The sequence below is a fragment of the Mytilus galloprovincialis genome, chromosome 9, assembly GCF_965363235.1.
Source record: "Mytilus galloprovincialis chromosome 9, xbMytGall1.hap1.1, whole genome shotgun sequence".
Classification (NCBI taxonomy): domain Eukaryota; kingdom Metazoa; phylum Mollusca; class Bivalvia; order Mytilida; family Mytilidae; genus Mytilus; species Mytilus galloprovincialis.
In genome coordinates this window covers 50,432,258-50,458,366 of record NC_134846.1, presented here as the reverse complement: position 1 = coordinate 50,458,366, position 26,109 = coordinate 50,432,258, and the positions used below count along the sequence as shown (strand labels likewise).

At 30.5% G+C, this 26,109-nt stretch overlaps 1 protein-coding gene across 1 annotated transcript; it reads right to left on the bottom strand.

Moving 5' to 3' along the window:
- Positions 1–1,010: 1,010 nt before the first annotated feature.
- Positions 1,011–25,234, bottom strand: LOC143045210 (inhibitor of nuclear factor kappa-B kinase subunit alpha-like). Its single transcript, XM_076217558.1, has 19 exons — positions 25,114–25,234; positions 22,390–22,487; positions 21,355–21,567; positions 20,662–20,820; positions 19,972–20,061; positions 19,156–19,280; positions 18,445–18,552; positions 17,845–17,974; positions 15,461–15,661; positions 14,574–14,708; positions 13,841–13,932; positions 12,944–13,045; positions 10,006–10,123; positions 9,495–9,607; positions 9,155–9,204; positions 7,964–8,066; positions 7,154–7,298; positions 6,409–6,551; positions 1,011–5,683 (listed from the first exon to the last, which is right to left on the bottom strand). Exons 2-19 carry the CDS (start codon positions 22,483–22,485, stop codon positions 5,590–5,592), a joined length of 2,217 nt encoding a protein of 738 aa, XP_076073673.1. The 5' UTR covers positions 22,486–22,487; positions 25,114–25,234; the 3' UTR covers positions 1,011–5,589.
- Positions 25,235–26,109: the final 875 nt, after the last annotated feature.

The following is a 26,109-nucleotide window of genomic DNA, read 5'->3' as shown; positions in this document are numbered from 1 at the left end:
ATCTGGTGTGATTAAAGTTATTGCTTAAATGGTGTATGACAAGAATAATCCAAGAAACCATTGTTTGTGTTATAATTAAATTCATGTTAGTTTATTTACATTTTAAAGTTAACTTTTACAATTGAACATTAAATATGTCCACATTAATTTGTTGTTATTAAGAAGCCTAATTATTACAGATAGATGATCAGTTGAGCCAAAAATTACGATAAGGTACTTCACTTTACAATCATCACAACGGCACATGTGATACTTCAACACAAGTTATTGTCTGGAAACAAGCAAAATGCTTGTTTTTTCCCCTGATTCCTGCATGTTTGGGGCAATTGACCCAAAACTCAATCCCAACCTTCTCTTTGTGATATGGAACCTTGTGGTACAATGTCAGAGAGGTCCATACACTTAGACACAAATTATTGTTCAGAAACTACAGAAATGCTTGTTTTTTGGCACATTTTTTGCCCATAATTCCTAAACTGTTGGTACCATAACCCCCAAAAAAATCCCAACCTTCCTTTTTGTGGTATTGAACCTTCCAGTAAAATGTTATAGAGTACCGGTATATAAAAAAGAAGATGTGGTATGATTGCCAACAACTGTCCATAAGAGACCAAAATGACATAGACATTAACAACTATAGGTCACCGTACAGCCTTCAACAATGAGCAAAGCCCATATTGCATAGTCAGCTATAAAAAGTCTTGATAAGACAATGTAAAACAATTCAAATGAGAAAAACTAACGGCCTTATTTATTTTAAAAAATGAATAAGAGATCCATTAACTGAAACTAAAATCGACCAGAAACCATATGTGTCCTTGACTATGAGGACAATATCATAGTATAATACAAACCCAAAATAAAAATACATGTAGTAGCAAACAACCTTTCTAAGTGTACTTGAAGTTACTGGAAGCTAGTTCCACTGATATTTTCCCTGACTGAAATATCAATCAGTACAGTGCAATTCCTACAGCTCTGTCCGTACACATATAAAAACAAACAAAAAATATTTTCACATTTTTATTGCTATATATAAATATTTGTTATCTTACAATATCACAGATTAATAGCAACATAAAACATTGATGCAATTTTTAAAAATGTATCAACTTACTATGGACAACTGTTAGTACATGTATAAATTTATTCCAAGTACAAAAAAGTATGACAAAATTAATGATAACAGGAAAACCATCTTGTGGCATCTGGCTCTATTTACTTTAAATTGTTCATAGTAAAATAATTGAATAGCCTTTATCATTTACTTCTTCAGGTAAAATTACACATGCCAATCAATTTAAAATTGCAGTTATCCATTTGAATCAACACAAAAGTTGACAGTTTCAGAGTAAATCTCTTCAATCTACTTCACAACTTGTTTATACTTATGTTACTTTGTAGCAGAAATTCAAGTCACATATATTCTAACAGAAAAGAAAATTAAAAAGAAAATTAAAATAGAACAAAATTTATAGTAATATGAACATTTCATACGATGCATCTTGAAGATGTCAAAATAATATAATTACAAGTGTTGTGTGAAAATATTGTTATATGAGGGTGGTAAATGGTTATTTCATGCAGCATGTTTTGCTATTTTTATTTCATGTGCAGCCATGAAATTAGTTCGTTATTCACTGTGTTTTGTGAAATCTGTGAAAATAACAACGTCCAAGAAATTTTAAATTGTTTATTCATCGTGAAATGGCAATTTTATATCCTGTTCTTCTGTAAAGATACCCTCCTGTTATGCCCCTCTTATATAAACAATTATTTCTTCATTAAAAAATTACATTAGTTAAAAAATGTTGAACAATTTTTTTAAAAGTCAACATAATGCCAATATAAAATTAATTTCAAGTCACAAAATTTTAATGCAATAATAAGAATCTAAATTGTACTAGTGTCATCCATATTATGATGACCATACATCATCAGTGTTGAATGTCAGAGAACATAAGCACCCATTATTGGTATACTGTAGGCTTGCAAGTACATTTTACTGCCAAAAACAGGAACAAAACACAACTTGAGGAAACAATATAAATTACTGAAAGCACACATATACCGGTAGGTGTAATACCACCAAATCATGGTACGTCACATCCAGTTGTATACGAAAGTAGGTCTAAAAAAATATTCCCTTGAATTTGACAGTTGTAGAAAATTAACCCTGCATTTCAATGCACTTAAATTTTTCTGAGTCATAAACATGTATGGTGGGTGTCTGAAAGCATCATTCCTTTTTTATTTGATGGTCTTATAAAATATTTTGGAAAGTTAACGTTACATAGTTACCAAAGCAGGTAACAGTAAATAACAGTGTAAAAGTTGGGTTGTTTACTTCCGGTGATGGTTACTTTCTTATATGCAATGAAATGAAGTGTGAAATTTTCACTGTAGCACTGGAAAGGATTAAACTTTATACATGCAAAGTATTTCTTTGGTTGAAATAAAGGTAAATACTGTACAATTTTTTTAAAAATGCCAATTTAACAAAGACTAATAGGGGAAAATCAATGGTGGTATTACACCTATATACTTAAAGTGTGTATAAAGATTTGTTCATAATCATCTTATGTACACATTCATTAAATATACTCTAATTCACATCACACAATCACACCATCAAAACTGTTTGCAGTCATTTGAAATTACAAAATTTTACAGTAATAAAATATGATATAGTTACAGTACTATAAAACTGGATGGTGTCAAATTAGACATATGAAAGAGATAGCTGGCCAAGCATAAAATGTAATGACATACAGAATGTTCAAAACAATATAAATACAAACAAGAGTGTGTCCATAGTACACGGATGCCCAACTAGCACTATCAATTACTATTCAGTGGACCTGAAATTGGAGTCAAACTTTAATTTGAAGTTTGAAAATAAGAAAGGTCATATCATAGGGAACATGCATGTGTACTACTTCTGACATCAGACTCGGACTTCTCTTGAACTTAAAATTTAGTGTGTGTATTGTTATGCGTTTACTTTTCTACATTGGCTAGAGGTATAGGGGAGGGTTGAGATTTCATAAACATATCTAACCCTGCCGCAATTTTGTACCTGTACCAAGTCAGGAGCCTCTGGCCTTTGTTAGTCTTGTATTATTTTTTTATTTTAGTTTCTTGTGTACAATTTGGAGTTAAGTATGGCGTTCATTATCACTGAACTGGTATATACATTTGTTATGGGGCCAGCTGAAGGACGCCTCCTGGTGCGAGAATTTCTCGCTCTATTTAAGACCTGTTGGTGACTTTTTGCTGTTGTCTGTTCTATGGTTGGGTTGTTGGCTCTTAGACACATTCCCCATTTCCATTCTCAATTTTACATTTCAAGTTGATTGAACTTCAATTTCTTTAAAAACTACCTTGACTAAAAACTTTCACCTGAAGTGAGATATTATTTGCTTTTAACTAACAACCAGCAATAAGCTATTTTAGTGTTCACATGATGATTAATTGGTTGAAGAGAAAAGTGTTTCTTTCTTTCTTTTTTAAATTTTGCCAAATTTTAAAAGTGTGTTTACAAGATTTTATTGACATAAAATTCAAATAATAATAATATACTTGATTTTGAACGTTATCTCTTGTAATCAAGTACGACAGAATACATTAAAAAAAAAAATTTACAACCCAACTAAAAATTGTTAAAATAAATAAACAAGATGTTCTGTGAGCTTTTACTCACAAGTTATCCACTGGCTAGAGATATAATTTTTGGCAATCAGGAAGTAGAACAATATGGGAACTCAAACATATGATATACATGTACAGTATGAAATAACAAGATGAACTAAGCGCCAAATATACAGCTATGGCATAGACTTACCAAGATAAAAAAGTGTCACAATAAATGCAAAATATGTAAAATATGTACTTATTATCAAATGTTCACATTTATAGCATATTTACAATGAGAATAATCATTTTCACAATTAATCCTGATTAAAAAATAAACACTGTACCGGGTAAAACGTTTAAGAATGTTCCAGAAAAAAGCACTCCATAGTATGTATTCAAATCTCTACAATTTTGATTCTTCCAAATGATCAAGCAATTCATTAAATTTCTAATTTTTAATGAAGAACATGATTTTAATGTGTCCATACAATACCTTACTCAAAATTTTACATTATCATGCTCAGAGAAACATAAAGTTTGCATCATAATAAACATGTTCCAAAATGACCTGATCACAACTTCATAGTAATCTGCCTTAAACAAAAGATTTAACATTATAGAATATAAACATGTAGTACTTAAGAGAGGGTCTCATTGGGGGGGTTCTGATCCTGATCCTGCTTACTGTTTTGTCAGATGCTCGTATCCTGCTTACACTTTTACGTAAGCAATTCTCATTTTGTTTGTAATTTCCTGTGTCCCCCTTGACTTCATTTCCTGTTTTCATGGCACAATAATCTGTCTTTCACATGTCACTTTTACATAAAATCAACAATCCTGCGTCACGCTTAGACCCCAATGAGACACACAGACAAAGTAATTTCAAAGACTAACAGAGAAATTTTATGAAACAGCTCTCTTATCAAAAACTACATCCCAGCTAATATATATAAATAATTTTATATATCTGTGATTTGAAATTTTAAACAAGAGATGTGTTATCATTATAGTATATAAATTCTGACTAAACAACATCTAGTGGGAAATATTTCATATCTTACATGAATGAATCATAACAATACATGAAGTGTGATCTGATAAATATACATAATGAAGTGTTAGTTAGTCCATTTATATTTACTTAAACTATTTACAAGAATTGATAATAATAATAATAATTAAAAACACATCATAAGATCAATGATTTATAACTGACTGAGGTTTTGGTACTGGTGTTGATAATTATTGTTCCTGCAGAATGTTATTGCACATGACAACTAAATGGTCCCATGAATAAGGTGTAAGTATAATGTGGCATTCATATCTGATGGTGAAAGAATATAAAGAATAAATGCATTGTATTAGCTTATCATCAAATCAGTTTGATGCAATAGAGTTTCATAGTCCTTTTTCACTATTTTCATTTGACTGTCAAATAACAATTGCATGTTTTTAATGAGTGTATTGTTGAGCACCTGCAATATACTCTGAAGACATCAAGGAACTTTTGCGATCAAATTTTCAGACTTTACAAATACAAGCTTTTAACCCTTTCCTCCATGGATTTTTTCAATAAAAAAAAAATTATCAGGTTTAAAGTATTAATGCATTGCGAAAAAAACAAATATTTCATCGATGAAATTCCAGTCAGATATTCTCATGAATATCCTTTTTATATTAGATACAAATTTTATCAAGTCTGACACAGATTTTCGTTAGGCAAGACGTTTCAATTGAGGCACTACGTAGGCACCAAAAGGCGTCCTTATGGAGTAAAGGGGATGGCGTCAATAGGCGTCATTATGGAGGAAAGGGTTAAGTATGATCATGATGATCCCATTGACACATCACATTTCACATTGTTATACAACATAACTGAATCATAGTAAAATATGACAAGATTAACTTCTGTTATGATTGTTCAGCAAATGCAACTACTTGTTCACTCCCCTGTCAAGAATTCTCCTGTTTAGGAGATAAAAAGTTCCAGTCCATAGAAAATAGTTCTTCTTGCTCTAATATAACATGATCCACAATGTCACCTAGTCTGTAAAGATAGATTCAAATATTTATTAGAAAATATGTCCAAATATGTTTAAGGTTTAAAAATACTCTATATATGAACCCTATTTATTTCGATATTCAACTTTTTTAATTTTAGAATCAATTTACCTCAAATTCCAGATGAATTAATTTTTTGTGTGTGTTGATTGCTGACTCCGATGTAAACCCTACGTCTCCTTTTATGTGAATACTAATTATTATATTTTATGTATGCTTTTGTTTCATTTTCAATTAATCATTTTCCCTCATACTTGTACATGTTGAAGATTTTAACAGGAAATGTATCACATTTTTTTGTCATGGCATTTAGCCTTGAGGAACTAAGAATGTTAACCTGCTTTATAATTTTGAAGGTTACCAATAGTTTTAAACATAAAACCTTCTGAAAAGTCTTTTTTGTTTTATTGTGTTGATGGGTTGAAGTTCCACTGATGAATATATTCATCTCATTTCGATCATACAGAATACTATAAATTCAGAAATTATTGCATGAATTATTTTTACAATTTTCTAAGAATGGACAAGAATTTTAAAAAGATTGATTATGGCGATTTCAGGAAAATCTGCATACAGATGTAAGTTCTTATTTTTGAAATACTCGCCCAGTCATATTATCTGCATTAATAAAAATCTCAAAATAATTCCTGAATAAACAGTGTTTAAATTTTTTTTCAAATTGGACTATGGTGGATAATTAGTATTACTTACTTTTTGTTTAGGTCTTTGGAGCTGGCAACAACTTTGCTGGTTTCTATTGAAGATTCACCACAGATAGACATTAGCATGCTAGCCTGTTCATTAGAAGAGCTACTAGACTTTGAATCTTGCCGATTAATCACATTATTCTTTAACTGCAAAATATTGCATGTATACATAAATATTTTTGCAATACTTTAATCAGAAACTCACTTCAAAATTTGTTTCTATTTTCCATATAAATACATAACATGTTGTTATCTTTTAACAGATTTTCATCATGCAAAAATGCTTTTGGTGGCAAAATAGTCTTTCATTCTTGTTTAATATTGTGATTAGTTCATTATAATTGGTTTTCTTTGAGCAGATTAGTAAAAGGTAATAGAATAAACCTTAACCACTAAATCTGCAATGACCTGTCTTTCAAAATGAACTGGGCAGGTTTCGAATCCCCCATGGAGCTCAAGATGAACACAATTCCATACAACCATAGAAGCAAAAAATTCTATTAAGATGATTATTTTACAATAAAACATACTGCAGTCTAATAATTCTGCCACATCTGAATGCAAAACTGCAATTGATTCCTTGAAAAATACACTTCAATGCAAATCATAAAAAAATCTTCATACTAAATTTCACAAAAGCATGTTAAATTGATTGATTGTTGTCTGCTTTACGCCGCATTAGTAAAAGCATGTAAAATAGCTATAACAAGATTTCCTTTTTTTACCCAGAAATTAAAATTAATACTTACAGTGAAATTAAGTAATTTCCATATGTTATCTTGTCGTTGTTTTTGTATACTTAATAAGTTTTGGTTAACCTCAGCCAGTTCCCTATTTTGTTGTTTGATCTCTGGTTCTAACTGGGACAACTCACACTTACAGGAACATATTTTTCTAAAATTTACTTCCATGATTACTTTTTATGATTATTAAATTTTATTTCACTAATACTACTACAACAACTACTACATACATCTATTTTCATTAATTATAGTGATAAATAATGTTGCAGTGCCAGATTTTTACCAATAAATTCGATAGTATTTAAAATGCTCTTTGTATATTAGTTATGTGAAGATTGTGAGTAAAAGCCAAGTTCAATTTATCTAAAGAATTCTCCAATAAAATAGTATGTAATGTTGCTGTAGTATTTTTTTACTCTATGAACACAAATAAGGTGTTTAAACTAGATTTTCTATCAATGCAAAAATCAAACAAGATACAATAATTTGCAACATTCTCATACTTGCATCTGTATTACCTGTAACCACAAACTTATGAAAGTAAAGAGTTTGGTATAACTTGCCATAGATGTGTAAAAAGATCGTGTAGACTACTGTCCCATGCAATTACAAATGTAACAAAATAGATCTGTGTAAAATAACTTATGATAGATGTAAAATAGATTGTGTAGACTGCTATCCCTTGTTATCACACAGTTATCAGAATAAAGAGTATTAAAGTGTTAAATAACCTACGCTACAAGTATAAATAGATCTTGTAGACTGCTGTCCTTTTTATCACACATTTAACAAAATAAAGTGTGTAAAATAACTTACGATAGATGTGTAAAAAGATCATGTAGACTGCTGTCCCTTGTAATCACACATTTAACTACAACCTGTACCATTTGTTTGTGGTCTTTAACATTCTCTTTTGCTACTAATATAAAATTTGTAAATAATATTTTAGAACATATATAAAAGATTTTAACAAGACAGTTCTGGATTTTCTCAATTCTATTATTTCCATATTGTATCCTATTTTTATGAATTGTGTTAAACTGTGTTTTATGGTTATGTTTTTTTCACTCTGCCATGAAAATACACTTTAAGTATGTTATTTTTTAATTGTTTAATTCTTCTAGTGTTTCAAAGATATTGATAGAGATTACATGTATAATGTTGCAAAAATTTCAGATTTTCTTTTTCTATTGTGTTTTGAAACAAGAGCTGTGAATATCCTTAAAACTGTAACACAGGACTGTTTTTTATTCAATCATTTAAGATTTCCCCATTTTTTTCTTCATGACTCTTAAGGTTGATAAAAAATTCTATTCATTGTACATGTCAGGAAAAAAATGTTTCCATGGGACACAGATGATGCCACAGCTTGCATATCATATGAAGTGCTAAAGGGACATAACTAAAAACATTAACAGTGATGCTACCAAAATTTGTACTTGATCTTAGTTTTGTGGTTATAAGTATTGTGTTTAAGTTTCATAAAATTTGGTTGGGAAAAGCAAGACCTGTTAGAGAATGTAAACAAAATTCAACAATTTTTCCTTTGATAAGGGGCATAACTTTAATACAATAAAAGTGACAACCTCAATATTCAAACTTGATCTGTATTTTGTGGTGATAAGTATTGTGTATAACTTTCATAAAATTTGGTTGTTGGCAAACTTGTGTGAGAACGGACACAAAAATTCAACATTTTTTTCATTAGTAAAGGGGCATAACTCTAGAACAGTTAAAGGGACACCACCAAAATTTAAACTTGATCTGTATTTGTGGTAATAAACATTGTGAATGAGTTTCATAGCATTTTGATTGAGGCAAACTAAAGTTAGAGAACAGAAACTAACTTTGGGAAGTACAGACGAAAAAAAGGACAAGGGGAAAACTTAATGCCCCTTCTACTCTGACGGGGACATAAAAATAGATGGTACCAAAATTTCAAAATTTAGAGAGGGATAACAGACATAAATATTCACTAAAGAATGATCATCATTAATTTCTTTATACCTTTTCCAGCTTGCCTTAATTCTTGATATAATTCTCTTGATTTTCTCTCACTAAAAAATATAAATGTACAAATGTAGTAAACCTATATGCTAACATAAAAACATTTTGTTGCTCAATCACAAGTTCCAATTGGTACTTAATCCTCAATATAATTCTTAAACAGAAATACAGATAATTTAATAAAGTAAATTCCAATCTGAAAACACTATTAGGAAATGTCTTAAGAAATTCATACATTGACAATAAAAAACACATAAATTATAAATCTAAACTGAGAACATAATTTTATGATTATTTTATTTTTACATTTTTATTTGGAAAATCTATATACAATTCTCACCATTCTTCCAGCTTTTCATTTTTAGTTATTTTTGAGAAAGGGCTTTTATTCAACTCCATTATTTTAGTTTGTAAGGCTGCAGCTTGCTGATCTAATCTGTCAACTTTTTCCTTCTGTAAAATATGTATATAGAGCAATTTTAATTCTACAGAATAATATGAAATCTAAGACCAGTTTTTTTTTTTTTATTCTGTAAAGAAAAATTTATATTCACATTCTTATATGACATCTAAGAATTATATATTCATTTTTTTGTGAATACCAGTTTATTTTCATGGATACAAATCTACATAACTTTATTGATCCTTTAAATTTGTGATTCACCTTAAACTAAGGAATCCACAGTAAAAAAAAAATCATTTTTTAGATAAGTTAAGTTGCAGAAGTGAAAACAACACTTTTCCTGATTTAATAATATGTAATAAAAGTTTACATACTTAAATCTTTAAAAAAAAAGTATTCATTAGACTTTCACCAATACCTAAAAGTGTTTGTTCTGAAGTATACTTACCAAAGACAGAATATTATCAATATCTTCACCAGACTGAAGCCATGATTGAAACATATCACTTGACTGGTGGCCACCATTACTCACATAATACTTATAATGATCTATATCAAACGCTAAACTGAAATATAATCAAAAGGTGGTTTTAAGATGGTCATAATTTACTTGAAAAAGAGATAGAAAGGAGTAAAGCAAATTGAAACACTCTATTTATGTCATATATATTGCTTTGTGGCATCAGACATTTGTTTCATGTCACTTCAAAGTTTACTGGAATCTAATGGTTGACAAATAGCAATGAGATGTAACAAATAAAACATATCCTCTGTTTTTGTCAAGAAATTCTTACCTAATCAATAAATAATTCTTTTGTAGGACAAGCATGTACAAAACTTTTTTTTTTTCTTTCTTTATTGTGAATGTCTCGTTTTGTGGGTATTTTTCTTTGTTTGTCTCCATTGCTATATGAGAGGTATGTATCTCTGCTCATTTGATTTTTTTATTCTTAAGGGCAATCCAACAGTTTATTTTTGACGGTTATAATTTTTTCCCTTAAAGATATTTCATTCTTTAATTGACAGAAAATCAAATTTTGCCAAAAAAAATATTAGTCGTCAATTTCGTTTTTTCAAAAAATACTGCTGAAAATATAACATTTTTGCAATTTTGGAGTAAAAAACGTTTTTTATTTAAAAAATTAAATATTATTTTTGAATCAACACATACTCATATAATGGGGCTCAAATTAAAGCAAAATAATTCAAGATGGTTAGAAAAATCTAACTTTACCATTTAAAGCATTAATTCTTACTCAAATAAAGCCAAACACGTTATGATGGACCCAAACAACGGCAAGAAATGAACATTTGAAATGCACATTTTTAATTTATTAAAATATTTCTAACGGTGTGGATTTGGCCAAAGTAAGATATGTTATTCTTTGAAAAAATGGAACGTTATAACGTTTTGAAAAATATTTGTCACTGTACTCGTTTTTGAGAAAAATCAAGAAATATGATATTGTTTACTAAATCCCTTCCGTAAGCCTCACAAATTGCGCCAAAAATTAAGACGTTTCGGGAAATAACGCTATATTTCCCCGCTTATTTTTCAAAGGCAGTGCGACGGCAGACAAATGTATTTATACACTGTGACTTTGTTGGATAGTTGTCTCATATCTCATATCGCATCTTCTTATTTATAATGAACTAGTATATGGACGAGATGACAATTCAGTTAGTTTAAAATGAAGTGTTTTTCTTACACTGATTTATATTACACCGTCTATAATTTCACATATCCAAATTAATAAAAAGCTAGTGAAATTTTGCAACCAATTACTTGTCTAAAAACTCACTGACTCTGTATTATTTATTCATGTTACAGTTTTGGGCTTTTTATTTTTTATAGGCTTCTAGCTTTAACAAAAATATGTATGTTGACTCTTTGTGTTTTGAATTATATGTGTCGTTCGGTTGCTGTCGTATTAATGTAAATGTATTTACATTTAAATTTTTTTTCAAAACATGAGGATTGATTGGACAGGATATAGAAATATTCACATCTCTAGACTTCTCACGTCCGACAGTATGTCTTTGCTATGATTGGGTGCGGCTGTTTAGCTGCTCGGATGTATAAATTTACAGCCTTGTTTAGTCGAAATAAAAATTGTCATATATCCTATGCATAGTGTAGTGAGAGTTGAATAATGATCAAAATCTTGAGTTAAGCTATTAGCCCCCTCCAACTTTGGATTATGATATTTTGATGGCTGTTTTTTTCTATCCTATTATGGAACCGCTGGTTTTAAGAGGGGGTTGGTAATAAGTCAAGACTTACATTAAGACTTACACCCTTTTCTTTTTGTTTGTTTAATTATATTTATTTCCTCATACATAAGTAAACACTAAAACCGTCAGATATTTTTTACTTGTATGTCAGTGTATATATTACAATGTTTTCTTATTTCATATTTTTTTTATTACAGTGTCGTTTTTCATTTAAAGAGTTTCTGTCTATACTTATAAAGTTAATTGCAGTTCTTTTATAATGGACCAAGAGGACAACATCTTTTAAGATTTGACTTCTATTTCTGTTAATATTCCGAATGAGTTTTCTGCCGATTCCCGATGTGCCCTTTCCTTTGAGGAAAGAAACCGCCCTTGCCAGACGGCCATAGCCAATGGTGATTCCGTGATGACGTCGTTGAAACAATGTTTAATTACGGGAAACAATAGACGACGGTTATGTTTGTTATTACCTCCCCTGAAACTGTTGGATATGCCCTTAACAGTATAAATGGACCTAATATGACACTCTTATATTGACTTGTATATTAGGCCACACCAATTTGATAAATAGTTCTTCGGACATTTGCTCTAAAAAATATGGCGAGCGTTTTTAAAAAATTATTGAAAATGAGTTTTTGACAGGCGAGTGGTACGCAAGAAGAGCGACCGATATCTTTTTTTTTAAAATTGATTGGAGGGTGTTCTATCTATTTCAAAATTCACAAATTTACAGTTTAACTATCCAAACACAGAAATATCCATGTCAGTGTCAACATTGATAGGTGTAGTCCGAAATTAATCTGACATCAAACAGCTGTTTTGCCAGACAAGCCCCAGCCCCAGCTTTTCTGGCAAAACAGCCATTGGAAATCCAAAGAACTATAAATCAAATTGGTGTGGCCTAAGCATAAATTCTTATACAGTGGATTCATTTATTTTGAGGCAGCAATTTTCATGGATTGAGAAACTTGCATTTACATGGATATTTGTTTTTGTGGATTTGCCAAACTCTGAATACAAAATCCTATAGAAAATTTGTAACTCTTTGAACATTTGAATTCCTGGTTCAGATGTATCAACAAAATCCACTAAATTTGGTATCCAACAAATAATAATGAATTCGCAGTACTGCATATAGCTAAAATATATACCTTTCTTTGAAATAATTTTTCTTTGATAATAACTGCTCCCATTCATTTATCATTATATTTTTCAATTTAACAAATTCTGAGTTTGTCCTCAGCAAACTTAACCTGTAATGAGAAAAAATATAAAACAAAGTTGACTTCATTACTTGTACATAAACTATATGACATATATATATATATATATATATATGTCATATATTTTAACACCCATTAAAGTACTTTCTACAATGCCTTTATTTTTTATTATTGGTGTGTAGAGTTGTCTCCCATACAGCATTGTTTTTTTAATTGAATAAATTATGATCACAAACATATTCTATAGAATTACTGGACTTTTCTATGAACTAAATGCATCAATCACAGGGTATAATATGAACCTTATTTTCAATAGAGTTCAAAAATAGGTAAAAGCTCAGAAAAAAATCAAATTTCAGTCTTCAAGAAGTGTAACATTTAGTTTTTAGATTTTATTGCATTTTTTCTGATGTGCAGTTCCACTGTTTGTACTCAAATTTTCAAGATGTGGGATGGTAATTATTTGGAAGGAGCCACAAACGTTACAAAAACTAACCAATATATATACACAGTACTATCATAAATTATTGAAGATTTCTTTTTTTTTTCTTATCTTATAGCATGAATATTTGCCTGTCATCAAGCTGTACATTAACCTCTAATCTTTCTTTTTTTTTAATGCATTGTTTGATTGCTGTATTTTACCCCAATCTCTTTTTATTCATATAAATAAACTACAATTTCATAATAAATGTTTTGTTTTTTATTTCTATATCAGAATGCAAGTTCTTATAACTGCAATATTCACCAAGTTGCATTTTTCGCATTCATAAAAACCTTGCAATAATTTCTAACTAAACAGTATATAATCTGATGTATACTTACATACTAGCTCTTTGACTTAATATTAGTCTTTTATAATCTAACAATTGTTGAGAACAATAATACACTGCTTCACCCCAGGCTTTCTTCATTTCCTGCAGAACAATACAATAACTTGATATTATGAAATAATTGTGAATACAAATATTAATTCATTCTACCTTTTTAAGCCAATAAATAGATCAAATCAAAAATATTTTGTAATTTTCTATTTCTATTTTCTCAGTATCCTTCTTCAATGTCTGAATGGATTGGTTTTTTTTTTATCAAAATTTTTCACATGACAAATGATGGTCTGGTCTGGTTCAAATAGCAATTTTAAACTGTTGTTCTCTGATTACTGTAATTTCAGAAATAATTGTGTGCATTTATTATTGTGATTTTATCATTTTAGACTAACAGGTGATTATAACTTTTGCAATTTATTCAGGAAAATCCTGTTTGATTCATATATAAAATTCAAAATGCGAGTTTTAAATATTGCGATAATAACTTTTTGTCACATTTTTCACAATAATAAAATCATCGCAATAATTTCTGAATTTACAGTATTGTTTTAAAGTCATATGATCTGACATTAAACTTTTAAAACGCATTCTGAAATTTCAGTCTACTGATTCTTTTTAAATATAAGTTTTTCATTTTAAAAAATGCATCACAGAAAAGCAAAAAAATAAAAGAAGACAAGTGATGATTTTACTTTCATTAACAGAAACTAAAAGTAAGCATTGCTCACCTGGTAAGTCAATATTATTGTAGGCTCCTTCACGATATCCTGAACACGAGGTGAAAATGGTTTATAAAGTCTCTTAGATACAGGTTCTATTACCTCCCCTTTCTTAAACAAAAATACAACCCAATCTTCATCACTCTGTGAAAAAACAATAGAGAAAATTAAAACAGTGATCATAAACTAATTCTAAAATTACCAACTCTTATCATGTCTATAACCTGTGTAGAACTGACAATAATAGTTTAGTTTTCAAAACTTTTATCCAATCATACAACAGTTCAGCAATTTCATGATGTAAAAATAAGTTGTGATATGATTGCGAATTAGACAACTCTCCACAAGAATCCAAATTAATATCCTTTATAAATGTTTTGTGTAATTTTATTCATAAGGTGAGACATAAATAAAATATTGAATTGAAATTGATGAGTATCATGGAATATGTAAACAGCTCTAGATCCCTAACAAGCAAAAAACCCTAACTTTAAAATTATAAGGGCATTCACTACATGCAAGGGGACACAATTCACTTGCCAATGCAATGATTGTCAGAAGTTAGTGTATTCTGGGAACCACAAGACTGATCCCATTCTGAACTTTCAAATACAAGGAGATTGGATTAAAATTTCAAATAAGAATTGTACCAGACTTAAACACACAGGAAATGGAAGGTACTTCAATTAATAAATTATGGATGGTTGTTTTTCGTAGGAATAAGGAGTAAAAAGAAAGATTCATATTTTAGGTGGTCTAAAAACAGTGCCCCATATCCACCTGTTAGATCTAAATCTGGAACAGCTCTTATTTATATAAATATCCTAAAGGCTCAAACTGTCAAATTTTACTGGCACAAAACAAATGCTAAAAAACATTTTACTTTATGTACTTACGGGACTATTCCAACATTGCGTAGCTATTTTATTTGGATCAGGACTAGCACCACTAGCAAGTAGTATATCTTGTTCAACGATAGGAATTCTGGTCTCTTTTTCTATCATTTGTTGAATTTCAATCATTAAAGTTTGTTCTGTGATAGGGTATGATAATACTTGTAGTTCTGAGTTAGTGGCTACATTGAGTATATGTATCATCTAAAAAAAAATGAAATATAAGTATCAACCCAATGCAAAGTTGAAAATGTTTCCTTATTTTATAATAAGAATAAAGTTGTGAAGATATCATCGCAGGTAAAAATGATCTTCATTACAGAGCAAAATTTGGCTGTGTATGCTATGTTAAATATAAACAGAAAATAATTTCTTAACGTGCAGAAAGGATTCAAATTGACTTTTCTATGAATTTAAAGTTGAAAAAATATGAATTAACAATAAAAAAAAGTGTGCTTTCTAAAAGCATGGATATGCAGTTAACTTGTAATAAAGATGTTGCCAAGTAACATTGTAGATTTTCTTTTGATTTTATATTTTTACAAATTTTAGTGTCAAAATTGGTCTGAAAATCTTAGGGATTTTAAAAATTGTTTTAACATTTAATTAGTCAACCCTGGTCACAACGAGCTCACGACACATCTATACAGCTCTATGACATAAAAATTTGTCAAATGGCTGTTCATCTGTGATTGTCGCACGACAGTCGCACTACATTTTTAGCATCGTGGCACTGTCGTGTGTCTAGGGACGAAAATTGGACATGCACCTTTTTTGCTCCACTATTTTTTAAACATTGATGTGGGTACCAATATAACAACAAACCATTTTAATAGAAAATAATCGTACGACTGTTGCACGTGGGTCGTAAGACAATATCAGGACTGTCGCAAGACACTCGTGATATGTATACAGTTGTACGATTGTCTCATGAATATTAAATTACATACGATGCTCGCACGACATTGATTGTCTGTAGTACGACAGTGGTACGTTTGTCGTGCAACATATTTTTGTTTTATTTAGAGGAATACAATTCAGCGTGAATGAATGTATGGAAACAGTCTGTCGTTTAAAGAAGATGGTTATTTAAACAGAACGATAACGCTTGGTCCTGCTAAAAAGCGCCTTGCCGGACTCCAACAGGAGCAAAATATGGTCTTGTTGGCGTTGATTCGAACCCGTAAACAGCATAGAAACCAGCGAAACGCCCTCCTTTGATGGGTTAGGCCATGGATCGAACAGCACAATATTTGAGCAGTTTAGTACACTGATGCAAGAGTTAGAGTGGGAACCTATCGGTGATTTCGTTGGATTTATGTGGATGGAGCCTGGCACGTTTCAAGAGACATTGCTGAGAGTCATCCTTCGCATCACTAACCCAATTAATCGGGCCTTCATTATATATTATAAAAAAGAAGATGTGGTATGATTGACAATGAGACAACTGTCCACAAGAGACCAAAATAACACAGAAATCAAAAACTATAGGTCACCGTACGGCCTTCAACAATGAGCAAAGTCCATACCGCATAGTCAGCTATAAATAGCTCCCCGATATGATAATGTAAAACAATTCAAAGGGGATATTAACAGCCTTATAAATTAACGGCCTAATTTATATAAAAGAAAAATGTTGTTCGGAGTCAAATGTGCAAGTGACCCACGACTGTTATGGGACAGTCGTATGACAGTGACAGGACACTAACACGCACATCCCACGACAAGAAAACCTGAAAAGATAGCCGTAAACAACTGAAGATTGTTGTACGACTTTCGCACAACCGACTTGCAACAAACCCACGACAGTTCAATTACAACTATTTTCTGGTGTGTACCCATCGTGGAATCATCGTAGACATGTCGTAGCTGATGTATAACAAAGAAGATGTGGTGTGATTGCCAATGAGACAACTATCCACAAAAGACCAAAATGAAAAAGACATTAACAACTATACGTCATCATACGGCCTTCAACAATGAACAAAGCCCATACCGCATAGTCAGCTATAAAAGGCCCTGATAAGACAATGTAAAACAATTCAAACGAGAAAACTAACTGCCTTATTTATGTAAAAAAATGAACGAAAAACAAATCTGTAACACAAAAACAAACGACAACCACTGAATTACAGGCTCCTGACTTGGGACAGGCACATACATAAATAATGTGGCGGGGTTAAACATGTTAGCAGGATCCCAACCCTCCCCCTAACCTGGGACAGTGGTCCACTGGAAATATTTTTTTGACATTTTGCACGACAGCTATTTAATAGATCTTCCACGACAAAAAATCATACAATCTGTTGTGACCAGGGCTTAAATGACAAAAATTATGAGCCCTGTAAAACCTTCTGATGTATGACAGGAAATAAAAACAGCATTACCTTCATATTCAAAATAGTATCTAGGAATGTAAAACATTTAGGTCTGTTGTCCACTAAGCCATGTCCCCTAGACTTGGGGTCCCATCGCAAAATCATACGTAACCACTTCTCAAAATAGGCTTGCAATGTTCTATAAATACAAATCATTCATACAAATATATCATTATTATGCAATTTTGTAGACTGGACTAAATAAAAAATCTGTAATATTCGGAAGTGCATTTTTAGATTAACTTTCCGAAAATGCTTCAGGACAAAACTGTATAACAAATGCATGAAACATTTTTCAGATGAAGTGCATTCCTCCTGACTGTGTCTCTGAATTTTTCAAATTCATCTTAGAACATAAAATGGTATAACAATAATGACATGTAGTTTGTCATATGATGTGCTTCTTTCATTATAATTCATGTGTAAAAATGTCAAAGGAGAGTTTTTACAGACTGTAGCAATTCATGATTATCTGGTCAGATTTTAGTTAAATACTTTATAAATTAATCAGAAATTAATCCATTCTAACAATTGAGATTTTCACATTATGGATTGTATTTAAATAAACAAAGTACTGTGATGTAGATTCAGAGAACTTTAAATACCTACCTACAAAGATAATTTGGCTGGAACAATGTTTTAGAGAATCTGACTTCTCCATTTGAGTCATGGTAAGCACAAATGTCATCTGGAGATTTCTTACACACTTCTCTGTGCCTAAAATATCAAAGTCATAATATAATATAGTCTTCAAATATTATCCTGATTAAACTAGGGACTCTTTTGGACAGTAGAAATTGAAACTGATTTCCTCTTATTAATTGCATTTTCAGTTTTTTTCAATCAATAAACTACATTTAAGGTGGTACCAAACACCTTCACTAAATTAAATTTGACTAGTTTCATTTTCATAAAATTTTGACAAAATCTTTACTTTGACCATATGACAAAAATATAAAAAATTCAAAAAACTTGAACTACACACTTTATCAGAAAATTTTCCTTGGACAATTAGCAGTTTGCCTAACACCAATTTTGATCATTGAGAAGCTTAATAATTCCTGAACAATAGAACATAAATAAAACTTTCAGCTGATCTTTACAGAGTTATCTCCCTGTAGTGTTGTGTACCACCTTAATACAATTGCAGAACCTTTGCAAAGTATGCTTAAATTTATTAAGGAAAAAAAATTACACAATTAATATTTATCTGCATTAATGATAAGTCTTTTTTATTCATATTCTTTATAGAATTTTGTGCATGTCCCAAAGCTACAGAAAAAACATAAATTTTAAATAATATTCAATTTCATTTCATACCATTGAACAGGTGGTGATTGTGGCAAAAATGGTCGAACACCAGTTATACATTCAAACACAACGGTACCAAATGACCAGTAATCCACCGTACAGGTGTACTTCTGACTAGCAAATAATTCTGGAGCCTGCAAAATATTAATTATAGATATAAGAAGATGTGGTATGAATGCCAATGAGACAACTCTCCATCCAAATCATAATTTGTAAAAGTAAACCATTAAAGTTCAAAGAAGGGTCTTCAACACAGAGCCTTAGCTCACACCGAACACCAAGCTATTATGGCTACAAAGAGCCCTAAAAGTGACTAGCGTAAACCATTTAAACAAGAAAATTAACGGTCTTACCTTATAAAAACTTTATCTTTTATTAAAATATAAGTACACTTTTATGATTTATATGCTTGATATTGTTTTTTCATTGAGTTATTGCATTACAGTAGATTCTGGCAGAACACCAAATAACTCATGTAGCTTGCTACATGTATTTAAAGTGTGTACTTCATTTTGAGGTTATTTTGAATAGACAGAAAAAAAAAGTACAGTCTTTCCTATCCAATATTCAAATACACAATAAAATTTACAATTAGTTTAGTGTTTTGAAATAATATTACATGTACAACTCATTCATTTCGACTATCTAATTACATGGAATCTTCTTTAAAACGTGTTTTCTTCTTTTTATGACAAGAAGTTGTATTTAAAAAAACTTTGAAAATTATTGGCATTATTCAACTAACTATACAAGAGATATAATCAATACATTGAAACAGTACAGACATCAATTAAATCTGCTTTAATGATATCAATTTTAACTTACTAAATATTGCAATGTGCCCACAAATGAGGTACAGACACTACCCTGGTCCAGTTCTTTGGCATATCCTAAATCTATCAGTTTGTATATAATCTGAAAAGGAACAGCTAATTGTTAAGAATGCTTGAAGCTTGTGAATGTTAACATTTTATGAAATAAATGCTTTAGACTAATGGCTTTATGGCATTTTATTGACCAGGAACAGGATAGAAGCAAAGCTGAACTCCATATAGTTTCAGGTAGATGACCAAATTGTCCATTAACTGCCATTTAGTCTGAAATAATAAATATAGTCACACAAAATCTTAATGGTTCAATAAAGACTAGAGGGCATAGCTATTTATATACTGTGAATCAAAAAATTAATGTGGAAATTTAAGAAAAATGTCACCCTAATCTTTACAGAGAAAATTATGAAGGATTAAATTTGTACATGTTATTTGTGTTTTGTTGCTTAAATGTTGTCCTTTCAAGCAAGCCAGAACTAGAAACAAATATAGAAGAAAGGTTATTTCACAACCTTATACTTGACAACTGTGTGTTCAGTGTCATTAGTTTGTCCTATATCAAACAACATCTACCTGTAACTGAATACAAACTATATAAATCAAGTCGCAGAAAAAAATTATTAAAAATATTTCCCCCACAAATGCACAACTTAATGACTTTATTTAAAGCCTTTGTAATAAGTACCCTATCTTCTGAAGGTTGTAGAACAATATTTTCTGGTTTCAGATCTCTGTGTATGATACGTTTACTATGTAGATATTCCACTGCTGAGGCAATATCCTTCACTAAACACCTCACTTCGTACTCTTTTAGGCCACAACAACTTTCTGGCTTGTTTAAAATCTGTAAATAATAAAACCATTTATAATACTAATTTTATTTGTTTTCATAGTTTTGATCTCTAAATGAATTTATAAAGCTTGTATCTTATTGCTTTAAGTAAGAAGCTTATAAAATAATATACAATTCCTCTATACATTTTCAATGTTTTCTTTTGAGCTAAATTGAGCAGGAGGAACTACTAACTTCTAGTATGTGTCATCTCAAATGGATGCACTGACAACTGGTTAATTGTCTAACATACAATCTATCAAATATATTTAACCCAAGAACATGTTGATATGGTATAAATTTATAAACTAACAATCATTCATATGATCCTCACTTCTACTGATCCATGAAACTAGAAAATTTTAAAAGTTCGAAAAAAATCATCAATGAATTCTGAAATTGATACAATAAATCAAAGAATTTTAATAACCCAAATTCTTCAACTAAATGTAAATAAGTGCAATCAAAAATATGAAACGGCTTATATGCAAAGCCTTTTAAACTTTCACATATATAAGAATTACACAGAATTACAAATGATCAAACCTTTCTCAAATCGCCACCAGAGCAGTACTCCATGGCCAGTAAAGGAAGATCGTCTGGACCAACATCTAACTCAGGGGGTACATCTCTAGCACCTATCACATTTGGATGGACCAACTTTTTCATGATATTTACTTCCAGGGCCCATCTTTGTCGGTGACGAGCTGTCATCTCATTCTGGACCCTACATCTTTTCAGTGCTATATATTCTCCATTCTGACAAAAAAAAATAATTAAAGAATGTTTATTTTCATTATTGCTATGAAAAATAATGAAAGTATTTAATAATTATTTCTGAAAAAGATTTCATCTGTAGTTGTAATCTATATGCAATAATAATGTTTTGGCCAGTCTACTATAATTTATAACCTCGTCAAGTCGTAAAAACAAATATCAATAAGTAACTTTGCAAAATGATTTTTTTTAAGGTTGAATCATTAAAACAGTTTTCTTTAATATGTTTCAAGATATACTTGTTCATGTTGTCAGGTTGTTACCCAATGCTATACCTCTTTGTGTTAAATTTTGTGAGCATTGTGCATGCTATCAAGTTTGACAAAATGTCAACAAACTGCTACTTTACATATATAATATATACATGATATACATACATAATACATAAACACCTGCCAGTCTTATCTACAAAATTGTTGAATGATCATGATGATGTTCTAACATATTACATGTTAATTTTATAAGGAGTGGCCCAAAAATGCTGTGCGATCCTTACAGTACCTGCCAACTTTTAAAAATCTCCATGGGTGATTTTTAGAGCAAGAAGACCAACTGCTTCTCTTATATCATGTATATTGTAATAAGTATTTTAATCTATTCTATGTTCTATATTATTTGAATCAGTATGTATGTTGGACATAGTATGAGCTTTTAAATTACCTTTTGCATTCATGTAAATGTCTGATTTGAGGTTAAGGTCACAAAAAATAAAGTTTTAAAAGGGTCAGGATAACACCTTTTGTGAGGGAAACCTGTATACTTTTTGTTAGTTGCCAGCTGGTGACCAGGTCTGTCATAAATTACCTTATCCTTCCACAGATGTACAGCTCCAAAACCTCCAGACCCTAGAAGTCTCTCTTCCTTCCATCCTCCCTTTTCACCACCTAAAGTGGCACTCATACCTGTGGAAAAAATAATTGTGTTTGCAAGTTATAAAATTGCTAATTTATGCCTTTAAGAATTTCTTCTTTAGGTCTATAGAAACTATTCAAATTTCAAAAAATTAGTGTGTGGCCTGTGGCTTCAAAAGTGTATCACAAAGACTTAAGTCTGCTAATGGAGAACCACAGAATGATATTCAACATGTTCAACAGATCATTGTACAAAACTAAATAGACAAGCCTACACATTTATTATGAAATTTATCACATGGGCATATGTTTCAGTCATGAAATGTTTAGCTGGAAAATTTTGGTAAAAAAAAGTTCACCCCAAAAACATCATAATAAATTATATAATACATTTTGTAATATTAGAATTAATAAAATTTTGTTTATTGGCAGAACATTTGTACATCTACAGTGGAGTCTCCTGTGTCTGTGCTGTTTGTGATATCAAGCATAACCTTGTTTCACCATAGCCACAATGAAATACAAATGGAATCATTCTTGTACTTATGCAGTGTTCCAGCTAGGCTGTTTTCAGAGGGTGCGGCGCCCACCCTTTCCTCAGTGCCGCCCTGTGCCCTTTTTACAGTTTCTAGGCCTAGGGCGCCCTGCCTTTTTTGAAGATCAATTGTATATTACTTTGTTCATATTGATATGATCCGCTAATTTTTAAATTTTACCTGGCGAAAAGTTAATGACTTTGTTTACGACCCCAAGCTAATCAACGGTTAAAGCTGGTGTCATATGTTTTTATAGGTATTGTACCATGTAGCTGCGCACCTAAGACTTTTAGCTGCACTTTGGTAAATTCACAAAACCAATAATCTGATAATTTTGTAAGACAAATTCACAACATACTTTTAACTCATTAACCATGTTAACATGATGAAATCTGTAATTCTGAATTCACCCTCAAGACTTTGAAAATACTTTGTGTAATGTGTATCAGAAATTAGGGAAACCCAGTTGTTTAGAGTTCTTCAAATTTCCTGTACATGCCATCTTAAGATATAACTTATTTGAACAAAACAGACTGCCAAGGATGCAGTGAAAAATTAATTTCATTTTGATACAATTTGATTAATTTGGAATGAAATGAATCCAATTTTAGCTGATGGAGTACATAATTTTATAATATATGGATACATGTAAATTTGATACATTATGTAAATCATTCAGTCCTTGATCTATGTTATAAATGTATACTTGAACTTATCAACATGATCAATTTTAATATTTTCTGTCCCTTTGGAAGACTTTAACAATTACATATCAGTGTTCCATCTAGGTTTTCAAAAGGGCAGGGTGCCAATCCTGAAAAAGGGCATTTAACGTGTGATATGATATGAAAAGGGCATGTTTTAATCAAGATATTAATCAAATATTGTGTTTATTCATTGAAATCACTGGTTATACAAGAACTACATCATTAGCCCATATCGAACTCTATCTTTCTACTTTTTAGGCTGAAAAACTTGTCAAGCAGCTTGTCACACAGGTTTTAAATCATTACTTGGCACAGTTAAGCTTTTTATGCAGCATTTTTTTAAAGGTGACCTGCTTCATTCTGTTTCTATGGTCTGACACACTTTACCAGTTTCACCTTTCTACTTCTGTTGTGCTTAATGTCAATACAGTACAAAACAGCTGTGCTCAGTAAATGCACAATGTTAGGATATAGCAACAGTGAAAATTTGTGTATTAAAAATAAAGAAAACAGAAAAAAGATGACCAAAGCACCCTACCAACACTACTACTAAGACCCTCTTTAACTTTTCCCATTACTCAAAATACCTAAACATATATATATATATATCTTTGGAAGATTATAAACAGTACAAAAAATGTGTGTAGAAGATGTAAATATGATCAACAATAAAGTCAATATGGCAGCCGATTTTGTTATTTTCGTATCAAAAATGAGGGCAGTCAATGACAAATACGTCTGAATTTGCTATTTATTTCACGGAGAACAAGTAAAACAATGCCTTCTACGAGTTGTTTGTGGTTTTCAACTTTCTGGCATTACGTTTTCTCCATGAAACTACAGTAAACATTGTAAATTGTGTCCAAATTGTCGTACATTTCTTCAAAGATAATTACCGACTGACTGATTCTATTTGAATGAAATAATATTGATGTTCATTAATGACCCATCCAATAAACGGAATATTAGTCATATCAGATGTTCTATACTTGTATACAAAATGTACCCTCATATTATCAGAACAGAAACATCAAAGTGTTATGAAATTATAAATATCATAATTATTTAATCAATTAGATTTAAGAAGATGACAAAACTTTCAGTAAACCATTACAAATTTTAGGGAATTAGACTTTAATATTGACAGACAGTCCCTATGACTCAGACTATCTGTAGACCAATACCAGACCCCTTCAGATTGTATCAGACTGGTGTGTAAGTCATAAGATAATAACATAGGGACAGTTGTTTTAATAGTATAATAGTGTCATTAGTGATGAACTTGAAAATTAAATACATGTAATTGTAAACAAAAATATTTTCAGTTTTACGTGAAATGTCACCTCAAAAATACAAAGGACGAAGTGAATTTTGTTAGGATTCAATTAAGCTGATAAAAGTTCGAATATTATGTGTTGTTTTGTAAATTAAAACCTGTAGTAAATTCATTGTTGAAAGAAATATTGCTTGTTTCATTTCACCATCACATTCTTGGAAATTTTTACTTCCTGCCAATGGCGATTGTAAATTTGGTAAAAGTACGGTAAAGGAATTGTTCATTTCCGGTATTTTTATATACCAAACTTTGACCCAGTTTTTGCTCGTGTCCACAGAGGTAAATGATACAGATTTTTTTCTTTTGTTGTTGATTAAAATATTCATTTTTTTTTTATATTTATAATATGTATCACTTCTGTGCATGGCTCACCTAGTTTCGAGTGATTTAAGGTAGCACAATACAAAGATTTTTCATCCCCAATCAGACATCTTAAAACTGATGTAATTCCACTCATCTTCCTTAAATTTTATAAATGAGGTACCAAAAGAAAGAAGAATGATTAATCTTTCAAATTGTGATAATTTCATTATGACATAATTATTACATAATTCATTGTTATGTAATTAGTTGCTATATTGTGATGTCCATACTTGAATGAATTTAGCTTCTTTGTTATTCATAGCATCCCAAAATATTTTATAGATTCTTGCACAACACAGTTTGACCTCCAAAACTGTGTCTCAGATTTTTCCTATTGTATTTCATTCTCTCATAAATCTTCAATGAAGTTTGCAACATAAATTCATAACAGATCACTAAATTCAATGTGGTATAAAATTTGTTCTATTGATGTTTTTGGAAATCTGAGACACAGTTTTGGAGGTCAAGCTGTGTTGTACAAGAATCTATAAAATATTTTGGGATGCTATGAAGAACAAAGAAGCTAAATTCATTCAAGTGTGGACATAACAATATAGAAACTAATTACATAACGATTGATTATGTAATAATTATGTCATTATGAAATTATCACAATTTGAAAGATTAATCTTTCTTCTTTCATTTGGTACCTCATTTATAAAATATAAAGAAGGATGAAATGAATTACATCAGTTTAAAGTTGTCTGATTGGGAGTGAACAAATCTTTGTA